At 33.6% G+C, this 13,283-nt stretch overlaps 2 protein-coding genes across 2 annotated transcripts; one reads left to right on the forward strand and one right to left on the reverse strand.

The window, feature by feature from the left end:
* Nucleotides 1–167: 167 nt before the first annotated feature.
* LOC115451858 (protein ecdysoneless homolog) lies at nucleotides 168–3,911 on the forward strand. Its single transcript, XM_030180254.2, has 3 exons — nucleotides 168–644; nucleotides 720–922; nucleotides 2,223–3,911. The coding sequence occupies exons 1-3, from the start codon at nucleotides 431–433 to the stop codon at nucleotides 3,507–3,509; spliced, it is 1,704 nt and encodes a 567-aa protein (XP_030036114.1). The 5' UTR covers nucleotides 168–430; the 3' UTR covers nucleotides 3,510–3,911.
* A 395-nt stretch (nucleotides 3,912–4,306) lies between these two features.
* LOC115451859 (dehydrogenase/reductase SDR family member 4) lies at nucleotides 4,307–10,225 on the reverse strand. The gene is made up of 6 exons (XM_030180255.2): nucleotides 9,871–10,225; nucleotides 9,067–9,244; nucleotides 6,525–6,602; nucleotides 6,302–6,448; nucleotides 5,522–5,656; nucleotides 4,307–4,641 (listed from the first exon to the last, which is right to left on the reverse strand). The coding sequence occupies exons 1-6, from the start codon at nucleotides 9,999–10,001 to the stop codon at nucleotides 4,471–4,473; spliced, it is 840 nt and encodes a 279-aa protein (XP_030036115.1). The 5' UTR covers nucleotides 10,002–10,225; the 3' UTR covers nucleotides 4,307–4,470.
* Nucleotides 10,226–13,283: the final 3,058 nt, after the last annotated feature.

Below are 13,283 nucleotides of genomic sequence, written 5' to 3' on the forward strand. Positions count from 1 at the left end.
AACAAGATTATTATATTGAATATATGAATATTCCTATTTAGGGTTTCTTTTTGCATATTTATTTCATTTGTATATTATGCACGTACATACGTTATAATTCTTTTCAGATTCACCGGCCAAAGACATTTCTATTTTTTTTACATATACATATAGCAGTATAGCACGTGCTTGTTCTTGTTCTGAGATAGCACGTGTGTGCTTGTCATTGTTGTGAGCACGAGTGTCTTCGGCTTTTCAAACTTGACATTGGCAGTTTTGTAAACGATACTACCAATCACAACAAAGTGGAATATGGTGGAATAGTTTATTGGTCTCTGGTGGAATTGGAACTAGATATGTGAAAATTAAAAATTTATAATGCTCTTGGAGATCTGACATCAGTCACGCTCAGAAGACTTTATAAGGCATTGAAAATTTGTTTAGCAAGAAAATGTCCCGGAGCGGTTATTTGCCACAAACCGAGCCAGTAACTGAAGATACCGTACAGTGTTTCTTCTTTTTTACATCTTTACCTGAAACAGATACATGCTGGCAACAGCGATGCAGTGATATGAATAACACTATAAAAAAGATATCTAAGAATTACATATGGCATAGAGATGAATTTAATATATATCAACCAATAAGTAATACCACAGTCAATGGTGTGTACTCTAGGTGTATTAATTTATTATAATTTCCGTTAATAGAACAAATATTTTATTATTTTAATATTTTAGATATCCCACAGCACCTTGCCAGCTACACATGCTTTGGTGACAATGTGGAAGATGAGTGGTTCATTGTATACATTATTCTTCAGTTAACAAAGCAATATGATGACTTGATTGTCCAAGTGAGAGATAACGATGGTGAATTCCTATTGATTGAGGCTGCCAATCTATTGCCTTCTTGGGCAAATCCAGAAAACACAGACAATCGAGTAAGTACATAAATGACTATGGATGTAGATAATATATAAATATGGCTTAAATATACAATTTTCATTTCATCTAATAGCATATTTTCTCTAAAATATGGTTATGATGCATATTATCAATACATTTAAAATATTTTTGCAGGAAACTATAATTGCCAACATTGCACCCAAGTTAAATTCTGTCCATTTACCCAAGTGGATGTGGAGTGATTGTTTCCCACTTATAAAAATATTTTAAATGCCCAAAAGCACAATCTTACTACTGAACATTTGGAACAATACTTGATTGTTTATGTTTACAAAAATATTAAATCATGTTACTGTATAAATTATACATAAATGTATACTTTACTAATTAATTGAAGTGTATTGATTGTTAAATAAAAAAAAAACAATTTTCTTTTTAGTGTTCCTAAAACTTATTATTTAATTTAGGATTCTCTGGCAATTTTTGTGCATATTTCTGGCATATTTGCATGCATATATCAAGCTTTTTATGTTGCATATTATAATCTGTTCACTTATAATTACTACACTGGGAGGATAATAAATATAGTTGCACTAAATGAGTTCTATATGCTACACAGCGAATTGTAGCAGTCTTTGTCTCCATTCGGTGCTGCCTATTTGTCTGTGTTATTCTAAACTACTGTAGGTCTTGTATGCAAGAGACCAGCTGGGCAGGTACCAACGCAATCTCTATGTTTCACAATCACCAAGTTAAATTAGTCAAACCAGTACTGTGTTCCACTTTGAAGGATCAGGGTAATTACTGGGTATTATGAGAATTAACTTCTGAACATCTCATGGTGCCAAAAGTACTTAGTGCAATGCCAAGTAGTGCTTTGTAATTCAAACTGTAACTGGTGTTATTACTGTAAATGGATTGTTGCATCAGAGACTTGCATATTTTGTTGTATAAAAAAAACGCCAGCTTTATATGGGGGAATTAACTTTTAAAGCACCTTCACTTCAAATAATAGTGCAACTCAAATCCCAGATGTACACATTTTATTGACTAAGTTTCTTGTATAAATGACATATTAAAGTTAGTTCAAAGACAACCCTAAAATGTTTGGAAGGTATTTTTCCTCACTTTTCTTATCATGAATATTACTTGAATATTTAAAAATGTTTTTAAATATCCTTAGTTCTTTGCATTAATTACTTATTTAAGGTGTTTTTTGTAACCATATCGCCGAGGCACAAGTGTGGAGTGCCTTAACAGTTGTTTGGCCCATATGTATCTGGAAACAAGTATTACAAGTGTTGATAAAACATTGAACTATGTGTATTGTTTCAGGTTTTCATTGCCAACAATCATATTCATATCATTGCACCAGAATCACATAATTTGGAATCAAAATTGAATTTAAATGATGCTTTAAAAAGGGTTTCAAACAAACAAACATATGTATCTGCAGATATTGATCAGGCAATATTGTCCAGAATTGGCGACTATCCAAGAAAGATTGAATATAACATGCATAAAGCAGTTGTATGTTTACCAGCCCCTATTGCTACACTGCTATTGTTAAAACCGGGTCTCATTGCACCCATAGTTTGTGCATATTGTAACCATGATATATTAGATACAAAAGCTTGTAAAAATGTTTCATTAGAAAATTGTGTCACTGTTACAGTAACATTTACAAAGTTTCTTTATGCAATGTTGATGCATTCCAAACTTATACAGTGTAACAGTAAATACAAATTTATATCTCAGAAAAATAAAAGGGATGTCACTGGTTATAAGATCGCTTGTGGCTTTGAAATGATCAAGCACTCATCTAGAGACATTTTTTCTACAAAAGAATATAATAAATTTATATCCAGTTTAAAAGAAAATGGTTATTTCAAAAGCAATATTGAGGGCTCAAAGGACTACACTACACTATTAGAAAAAGCTAACCGTTTCTTCTCTAATGTAGAATGTCCAGTGAATTTACATGTTTCAAATCAGATAACAAAACTAATGTCTACTAATGAGTATGCAAGTGAAGTGAAAAAAATTCAAGTGAATAGCTTGCCTACTTCAGAACTATGTGAAGACAATGAGGATTGGTTGAATATACAACCTGATCAGTTGAATAATTTTTTAAACACTAACTATGGTAATAAAACAAAACTACAAAAAGATGATGTCATTACTCCTGAAGTAATTACCTCTGAATTGAGAAATTTTCTGACAAGATCATCTGATTTTGAGGGAATTGAAACCAATAATGAAGATGACAACAACACACACATAGATTTTGATGCTGATGAATTCAGTAATTGTTTAAAAAATATGATGAACTTATTAACGACTGAAACTGAAATCAATGACTCAAGTTCGGAATCAAATGATCCTAACGAAATAGATGAGGATTTGCTCGAATTTGAAACTACTTATGATAATGAAATGGATGTAGAACTAAAAACTAAACTAAATGGCAATCATAAAGATGACCTATATAGTAATCATTCAATTTCACAAAACATAATTCAAAGCTTAAAGGAAGAGCAGGCATTATCAGGCCCTTCTAGTAATTTACTGAAGGCAATTGGTATTAATAAAAGAGATGTTTTAGACTCTGATGATGATTAAAATGAGTGCAAAAATATTGTGTGAAATTGTGAATTACAAAAAAGTACATAATTTTTTTTAAATTTATCTGTACTTGCTTATTATTGTTCTCTACACTTTCCAAATCAAATTATCTACACTTAGGCCGATATTCTGTTCATGCCGTGTTTACATTTTATTTGATGCATGTTAAACGTTTACTGGGGATCACGTAACAGTTATTTTGTCTAGTACATGCTGTAGTAGTGCTCTAGTAGTACTGTTTGACTTACGCAGGTCGCGCTGCCGAATGCTAGTGCAGCACAACATATCCGCGAATGACGGCCACACTGGTAAATAGTCCATTGTTTTGGCGCCGCAATGTGTTAAGCATAATAAGTTTTGAAATATTTAGTGGCAAAAATAAAATGTATAAACATTTGATTTGATTTTTTATGTTATCGCGAATGTTAGATATTAAAATAACTATTTTGCGCATTTCATCACGGTTTTTTATATTATATATTTTTTTAAATGTAAGAATATATTGTAACTCTGACTTTTCGGACGACCAAAACCTCGATCCCTCCCGTGATCCTGAGGGCTGCTAAGCCTTCGAAACGTCGGGAGAAAGTAAAAATATAAAAAACCGCGATAATATCCGGAAAATAATTTTATTTTAATTTTCAGTTACTTACATCCAATTCGTTGGGAATTATGAATGGTTATTTAATTCTGTATCAAAATATTGTTGGATAGGTTAAACTACGGTAAAAACAGTATCACGTCACATCGCGTGAACATATTATAAAAGTTTACAAATAAATAAAATATGTATAAGAAGTTGAAAACGATTCAATATATGGAAAAAATCATGTTTTTTTTGTCTTTATGGTATGTAAATAAACCTTGCCACACTTTTTATTTATTTCATATTACAAACACCATTAAACAAAATATAGCCATTTGATTATAGAAAATAGGGTAATTAAGCACTTAAATATTACAGATGTGCATGTGCCCCTCCGGCGGCTGCAATAGTTTCCCCTGTGATGTAGCTGGCATCATCAGAAACTAAAAATGCAACTGCACTTGCAATTTCTGAGGGCTTTCCGAACCTTTTCATTGGTACAATAGACAAACTTCTTTCTGCACCAGCCTCATTGCTTGTAATCTGAAAATATTATTAGTTAGTCAACTTCAGTTAGAAAAAATCAGCTGAACCATTCATGTTTACTGGTGCCATTATCTATTCTGTGTGTAATAGAGATCACGATCAGTTTATTGAAATTCAGGGTTTATAATTATCTAACTTAAAACTTGTTTGTATTCAGTTCTGGTTCTTGCTTTCTGCAGACGAATGAGTCCAAAATTACGTCGACAGTGATATTTTTGAAATAATTTTAGTGATATTATTTATGTAGTCTAATTTGTTATTCATCCTCGGTTCCAATTTAGGTACGGGGTTCATGTTTCTCATTCCTTCGAACAAGCTCTTTTGCGCGTTCTAGCGAGCTTGGCCACTAAAACTGGTTGAATTTGAGGGAAGATAGGTGTAAGGATTTGTATTTGTCTTTTAATATGCGTTCGATTTCAGCTTTATACGTGCTCACTCTTTCGAATTAGGTATTTTATTAATACAATGCTGCGGTTTAGCACGGGGATTATAGTCAAAATAGTGCGCTATTGTGTGGTAATTGAAAAGAAAAAGATTATTGATGCCTATGAATAACGAATATTTTTCTTTTTTAATTTTGTCAACGGTTTTTGGACCACATCATATTACAATATTTAAAGTGGAAATAATGTAACAACTGAACACTGGCAATAGTAAACCTATTTCCATAAAATATCTATCATTGATTATCTAGAATTTTAAGAATGGTGAACAAAATTACCCTATTGTTCTATTCGCTAACGCCTGCAAATAAGTTTATCGTGGAGTATTGACACATGACTGCGTCCCATGTAGGTATTAAAGTTATCAACTACGATAGAATAAACATTACGTATATAGAATACAGATAGTACTTATACAACGTAGGTATACTCACTGCCGAGGCAAATTTGGTAGCCACAATTCCTGGAGCGACACAGTTCACTCTTATATTGTCATGAACAATCTCGTTAGCAATTGCTTTAGTTAAGCCTAAAAGAGTAGTTTTACTAACGCTGTAAGCACCAAGAGGCTGCAAATTAAATTAATCGTAAGTAATAAATATATGCTGTTATTTAATGTCACAGGCCGTCAAAGGAACAAGTGAGTCACCTGATGTTAAGTGATCTAATTGACTGCCTGTAAACAACCATAATTCCACTACATCAACCCATCTTCACACGCACCACAGATGCAGTGCTAACCTTAAAGCAAAGGAGTGAGTTTTAGGAAAGGAAAGAGATTGTTTCTTGTTATTTCACTCAGCGTTCGAAATGCGACAGCGTAAATCATTTTTTGCATGGAGCAAGACGGGCACATAGCAATGAAGGAAGAGTACTTGGATTGTGGAGAGAATGAGTAAAGGGACTTATCTGCGAAGCATTATAATTAGATTGGGTGTTAAATATAATACATAACCTGGATTATTAAAGAAACGCATCTAAAATAGAATAAACAAAATCTAACGCAAAATCACAACTGAAAGGTTTACAGGATAGCAAAATGTGCAATAACATTTATTTAGACATGCTTTTTCCAAGTATTTTGATTTAAAACAAACGACTAAACCAATTTGAGGAAAATTCTACTGGACCATCCAAAAGTAAGTATATTCCATAAATAAAAAAAAGAATTTTCCAAATTGGTTAATACATAATAGATGTCTGACACTACTTGCCTCCATAGGTTGATACGCAGCAATGGAAGAGATGAACACAATACTTCCACCTCCTCTTTTCATAAGAAAAGGATAAGCTTCTTTTGCCAAGAGCCAAGAGCATTTCACATTAATTTCAAATATTTTGTCCCATACATTATCATCAGTCTAAACAAAAAAAAAAAAAAGTTTTGATGAACATTATGTAATTATATTATTATTAGAAATCAGAATACATAGCTACCTCCAAAATTGGCGCTACCGATGGGTTAACAGCAGCATTAGATACAAGAATGTCTAGACCACCAAACTTGTTGTTTGCCTGAAATTGAAATTTATATTAAAACCTAGTTTTTTCTATACCATCGGTCGAAACACTTATCGGGTGGTCTTCTGGTGTACGTGCTACGTCGCTGGGTTGAGACGATTGATAACTTTCGGTCGATACACTCAACATGTGGCTTTCTGACGTATACGCTACATAGTTGGGGCGATTAATAAGCATGGCGAGGCTTTAGCTGTGAGTGCGGATATTGCTAAGGCATCCGATAAGGTCTGACACCGTGGCCTTCTTTCTAAGTTGCGCGCATATGGGCTTCTCGGCAACTTATATATGGATCTTCGGCTTTTTACACGAGCGTAGAATGTGTGACGTCGTCAACGGACACGCTTCGTAGCTCATGTCAGTCAATGATGGGGTCTCACAAAGCTGTTCTTTCACCACCCCATTTATTTTACATATCAATTTATCACGATAATACACACTGCTATACAGACGACAGTATCGTGCATGGGCACTATTGCGTTGGGCCATCTAGTAGCCAGAGAGTTACAGATAGGCAGCGTGATAATCCAGTCATGGAACTCAATTGTGTCTTGGATTTCATTTTTGAATGGTGTTCATCCTATCTGGTTGTGTTCAATGCCAAGAAAGATGAGGTGTAAGCGTTCACATTAAAAAAAGTCCCCGTTTTTCCCCACCCCAATCTTCAGGGTACTCCACTTGCAATGCGGAATAGTCTCAATATCCTAGGTATAGATATTCACCGCGATCTGAATGCAAGTAACCACATTGAGGGCGTAATAACTGCCACCTCCCGTAGGGTCGGAATTCTGGACATGGTGCAGAGGTATTTTATTTTTTATTTATTTCATTTATTTCAGGCTCAGAAAAAAACCCATATGGAAATATATTCATACATACATTCTTACTACATTATTATAAGATTAAATTAATATAACATAATAACAATCATAGCAAGTTTGTATACAAATTACTTATTTAAGAGTTTTGCCACCGGCTTATGTATATTAATCCAATGAGCTGTAATATGGCTAGCTACATCATTACATACAATGGCCAGCAAACTGTTTGTTGCAACGGGCAACAGATTTAACGCCTGTTCAGTAGTGTTGGATTAATTAGCAGTAGCATTAATTTTTAGCATGCTGAACCTCATTTAGTACTTCACAAATTAAATACAGTTGCAAAATTTTGTGAACTGCTAATTAACTATTTATATGTTAGCGCGCCTCGCAATAGCAGCGCAAGAGTACACGCTCCTTAGCGCCCGCAGGAATACTAAATGAATTCTGTACTAATGCTAATGCGCCTGTTTTTTAGTGGAGTAATCGAGAAAAAAGGCGTGATATGCGCCACTCCATGTTCATTGACTTGTTTATATTTTTGGAAAATTACCGAATATTAGGTCGGGAAAAATTTCGCACAATAATATCTATTATGCCTGAATAGAGGACCTAAGTTATTTTTTTGAAAAACTTACATATTCTTCAAGATATAATACTCATTCTATATTCTATAATGTACAAATTAATATCATATAATTTTAATAAAATGTATAGAAGGTAAATAAACGTAAAAAAAAATAATCACAAATTAAAATTAACACAATTTTATTTCATGTGTCATATTAGCGATTAGCATTAGAGCATTGTTGTTTAGCATTCTAAGGCATGAAAATTCACATGCTAATGAAATTAATTCTAAATAGCATTAATTTCCATCACTACTTTTCAGCTTACTTTGGAGCAATTTGCCATCATACATGTTCTCTTTTTCCTACAACTTGTGGACCTTCAAGCTTATTGTGAAGAAACAATTAACCTGTTCGACATTACTGTGCCAAATGTTGAGGTATGTTTATTTCTTGCCGGTCTACATGTTTTTGGCCATCTTTGCCCTCACCATCAGGTGCAGTTAGGTCACTTTGCCAAGCCCTTGATAAAAAAGAATATATTATACAATATTTATTTACATATGTATACATAGCATCACACCATTGTCCTATATAAATATAGGTAAAAATGTAACATTTACAAGCTATACAAATACAAATTCTTTATTGCATAATGTAGGAACTTAATATTCAGGTGGTTTTAAAATATAAAAAATGTTCCAATACATTTTTATTGTCATACAATACATGATGTAGTTGTACATAGTTGTAACATTACAGACTTGCATTGGGGATAGTATATAAGGTTTTTCTGTCTGGTCTCTTTCTAAAACTTGCCTATGACACTTAAAGTAGATTGGATGCTGTCTTAAATAGATACAAATTTCCCTTATATAATAAGCACTTAATAATAGTGATGATTCTGTTGCCTTTTTACACTCTGGGCTCATATTAAGCAGAATAACTCAATAACCTTATGCATGGACTAGGAATTTAACCAGAGATGCTTATATGATTAAGGGGACTGCAAATAATACTCCACTAAAGCAATCTTATATTCTTAGAACTAAAATAACAATTACTACTTGCCATATCAAAAAGTTGTTTTCTTTGCTCTGCATTTGCCACATGGCATACAACACCTTCCACATTTATTCCATCATCACGGAGACTTTTTACTGCTTTATTTACATTGCTTTCTTTTCGGCTACTTATTATTATTGAAGCTCCTTCATCGCCTAATCTTTTTGCTATTGCATAGCCTATCCTGGAAAAACATGATGCCCAAATAAATAAACACTGACATGGGTTAGTATGAAATTGTATTAATTTATAATCATATAGCCCTTGTCTTAGGGCATTGATTCCCAAAGTGGTCCAGGTAGACCCCAGGGATCCACAGGAGACTTGATGGGGTTCTATGTTGGCATGACCAAAAAATGGGGGCCACAATTCGTAAGTGGTGGTCCATGAAATTTTTTCTGGTTTGATATTAAAGAACTAAAATTTTGGTTTGACTTCACCTGTCAATGTAGGGAGATAATATTGATAGGGGTCATAAGAGGCAAGGCAACCCCAACATTACTATCCGAAAGCCACCCTGCAATGGCTGGGCAATAGTTGTAATACATTTTTTCATTTTTTCTGTGCAACAAAAAATGGCCCATCAGAACCAGCAAAATTTTAAAAGGGGTTTATGAGGAAAACAATATTTAGGAACCTCTGTCTTAGGGGATGAATTTTCATATATCCTTTGTCCTTTACTTGTGCTCACTAATGTTATAAAAGATTTTCATTTAATGTTTCCAGCTTTCAGAGTTGCTGGACAACTTCTTTCAAAGATATACTTTTTACACATTTAAATATGTATCGAATACATAACACTGCACTTACCCCTCCGTCGATGCTGTCACAATAGCTACCTTCCCTTTTAATCTTACACTGTGATTTTCTCTTGTACTTACAGTATACGGAATCATCTTAGGAATGTTATAGCTACTTAAAAATTTAAGGTTGCGTAGCATTATTTCAGAAAAACAGACATTGGAGTTTGGACCCGTGATTGAACTTCCACCACCACACTTTCCGCTGTATTTAAAATGCTCTTTGCCCGACTTGACTTGCTGTTATCACCAAAGTTATCACTGTGTGTATTTTTCAGATGTATTTTAGACATAAACAATAAACATGTCAAAATTTAACTGAAACCATTGTGTTGCTAAGGCTGCGTATACATTCGTTTCTTCAATCTGAACGCTACGAATTCCATAATATAAAACGCCGTTTGCTTCCACACACGCTGAATTTTTACGTGATGTTTTTATTTTGGTTCCAAAAAAATATTTTTTCAGAGGCGTCCGGGAAAAACCATTTCGCTCAAATGTCCGGGATTTCTATCGTGTTTAACCGTCGTCGACAATTTAGGCAATGGTAGCCCTACCTAGATAAATATCATTAGTGTACGTTCTTTCATACTATGTTACGAAAATGGGCAGTCCATGGTTATGAATTGTGATTTTATTTATGTGTCTAGTATAATTATTTCCCTTCCATATTTTATTTATTTTTAAATAGTTATTTATTTATGCATATAAATACTAATTAGCTTTTGCCCGCGGCTCCACCCGCGTAAGAAAGTTTTTCTATTATAAATATCACGCTATAAGTATGTTTTCCCGGGATAGAAAGTAGCCTTCTTCCCGCGGTTTCAAACTATCTCCATAACAAATTTTAATCTCATCTAAATGCGTTGGTTGGTTTTTAGTTCATCGCTTTCTGACAGACAGACAGATGCAGTGGAGGTTTTATTTTATAATACGTATATTTTTTAAAAGATACAATTTCGTCATACGTGTTTGTTGCGTAATTGTAACAAACTCTAGTTAATTTCAAAAACTTTGTAGTTTTTTATTACCAACAATTTGCAACGAGTTGTCAATGTTAATTAGATACGTCGTCACATATTTTAATTGGATTATTAAAGTGTAGAAATAATCGTCTTAGTATTACTTATTTCATTATACTTCATTGGCGACGAGGATGGACGCCGAACAATTTGCATAATTTCTTAGCGCCCAACAGGCGCAACAGCAACAAAATGTTTACAATGATGCTTGAATTAGTCACAAAAACAACAGCAGTGACTTCGCCGGATGCTGTCAGTGTGACGAGCACTGGGTTAAAATTGTTTAAATTGGACAAATACAATCCCGACAATCACCGGGTAGCTATTTTATCGATTACTTCGAAACGAAATGTTTGATTTACAAAATGCCTACGGACAACCTATTAAGAAATTCCTTCTTTTGAACTATCTTATACCAGACATATTTACGGAAGTCAAAACTGCATTGACTCCGGCCTTTGAAAAAAATACATACAAGGACATACCTAAGTACAAAATTTTTAGAATGATACCGCGTCAAAAAACAATTTACCGAGTACTTACAGAATTTTGGAGCTGTTTTATCAAAACTGTTTGATCACACACACAGAAGCCTGCACCTAACTCTGAAGTGATTTGCCACAATAAGCTTTAATTCCTCATTATCCACCTTGGTCGCAAGTCGTCCGAGGTGCTTGTTTTGAAGATCGAAATTTCCAGAATAAAAACGTTGGAACCAAAAACGCAGTGTTTTCTTTTGCGACACCAGCGCCATTCACATAGAAAGTAAGAAAGAAAGAAAATTTTATTCGCAGAATATATTGGGACGCACTCAAACATTTATAACAAAAAAAAAAAATACATAGTGGGTTGGGGAAACGTGCATCGCATGATACTGCCGAATAGGTTCCTTCCTTAATCCTTCGAGCTATTTTGGTGCCACGGGCTACAATGGAACTTATACTCGTAAATATAATGATATTTCATGTATTCCATGTTAAAAATAAATAGGTTTTGTTTTTAATTCCCGAATTTTAAAAAAGGAAATAGATTGTCATAAAAGTAAAATAAAATGGTTGTACGATTTTCTGCAAAATAAATTTATAATTGCTTATTTGAAGTGTTTAACATTAAAATAAAATCCGAACATTCCATTGTGCGATATGAAAGAAGCCAAATATGAAACTAATCAGATAAAAAAATTATTGTTTTCGAAACTCAAATGTACCAGTAAATGCATTTATGAATTTGAATTTTTAACCCAAGAGAGGATATTTCAGATCAAAGTGGCCAGTACGACATAACGGCAATTTCAAATGTAAGGTAAAAGACCTAATATTATGATTACATAAATATTATAATGTTATATAAGTTAAGGTGGTAGCTCAAGGTCCATTTTCATACATTTTGTTTCGGCTTTAATCTGGGTAACTAAACAAGTATTGGCAAGTAAAGAATTTAAATTCACGTTTAGTTAGTGATTAGTTCTCGCAGTTGAAGAAAAACGTAAAAATAATTAATAATCATGGATATTTCGGCCTTTAAAATTTAATATGACGAAATTTTAAAGGCAGAAATATCCATGATTATTAATTATTTTTACGTTTTTCTTCAACTGCGAGAACTAATCACTAACTAGACGTGAATTTAAATTCTTTACTTGCCAATACTTGTTTAGTTACCCAGATTAAAGCCGAAACAAAATGTATGAAAATGGACCTTGAGCTACCACCTTAATGTGGTCTATCTTCTGCTTCATTCATCAGTAAATACCGAACTATTCTTTTGAAGTCAAAGCGAATGGTCTACTATCTGATTTCGAGGCGGAGTGTGGGTATGGTGGTCGGGTTATAATATTTGATTGTTGGTGTTAGATTGATACTCGTATAAATCACAGATTACTATATTAGTAATCAGTGATTTATAGGACTAGTACTAATGAAGGGGCCTGTTTCCTTAGTAATATAAATGCTCGTTATAGTATTATAACATTTCTTCATAGTTTTAAAAAATTGCGGACACTGGACAGATGATCTGGCGTCCTCTCTCGATTGCAAAACAATAAAACTATTCTCCTTCTATTGTCAATGGCAATAGTCCGACACAAGGAGTGAATTTCCTGCTTCTGAGCATTGTTCTAGGGAATTTCCAATGTAGTCTCGCTTTTTATAACGTCGAATTGGAAAGTGGCAACACCCTTGAATTAAGAAAGATGTGTGGCAAGCATTCGTTTTTTAGAATCTGAACTCTGATACAAGATTCAAATTTCAATTCCAGATATAAAAATCCGGATATTTTTTTTTTGGTTTGATTTACTCCTTAAGGAGAAGGCAAAGGCTCTCAGCCATACAGCCTAAAAATCCGGACAATGGAAATTGAGGGAAAGTCCAGTGTTGCTAAAAGGTTACATTTCTTACATTTT

This window comes from Manduca sexta, chromosome 15, assembly GCF_014839805.1.
Source record: "Manduca sexta isolate Smith_Timp_Sample1 chromosome 15, JHU_Msex_v1.0, whole genome shotgun sequence".
In the NCBI taxonomy this organism is placed as follows: Eukaryota; Metazoa; Arthropoda; class Insecta; order Lepidoptera; family Sphingidae; genus Manduca; species Manduca sexta.

Coding starts and splice junctions, on each gene's coding strand:
- LOC115451858 (XM_030180254.2), top strand. CDS start 431: ATGTCCCGGAGCGGTTATTTGCCACAAACCGAGCCAGTAACTGAAGAT. Junction 645..719: donor AAGTAATACCACAGTCAATG/GTGTGTACTCTA, acceptor TTAATATTTTAG/ATATCCCACAGCACCTTGCC. Junction 923..2,222: donor CAGAAAACACAGACAATCGA/GTAAGTACATAA, acceptor GTATTGTTTCAG/GTTTTCATTGCCAACAATCA.
- LOC115451859 (XM_030180255.2), bottom strand. CDS start 10,001: ATGCTACGCAACCTTAAATTTTTAAGTAGCTATAACATTCCTAAGATG. Junction 6,449..6,524: donor CGGTAGCGCCAATTTTGGAG/GTAGCTATGTAT, acceptor TTTTTTGTTTAG/ACTGATGATAATGTATGGGA. Junction 5,657..6,301: donor CTGCGTATCAACCTATGGAG/GCAAGTAGTGTC, acceptor TTTAATTTGCAG/CCTCTTGGTGCTTACAGCGT.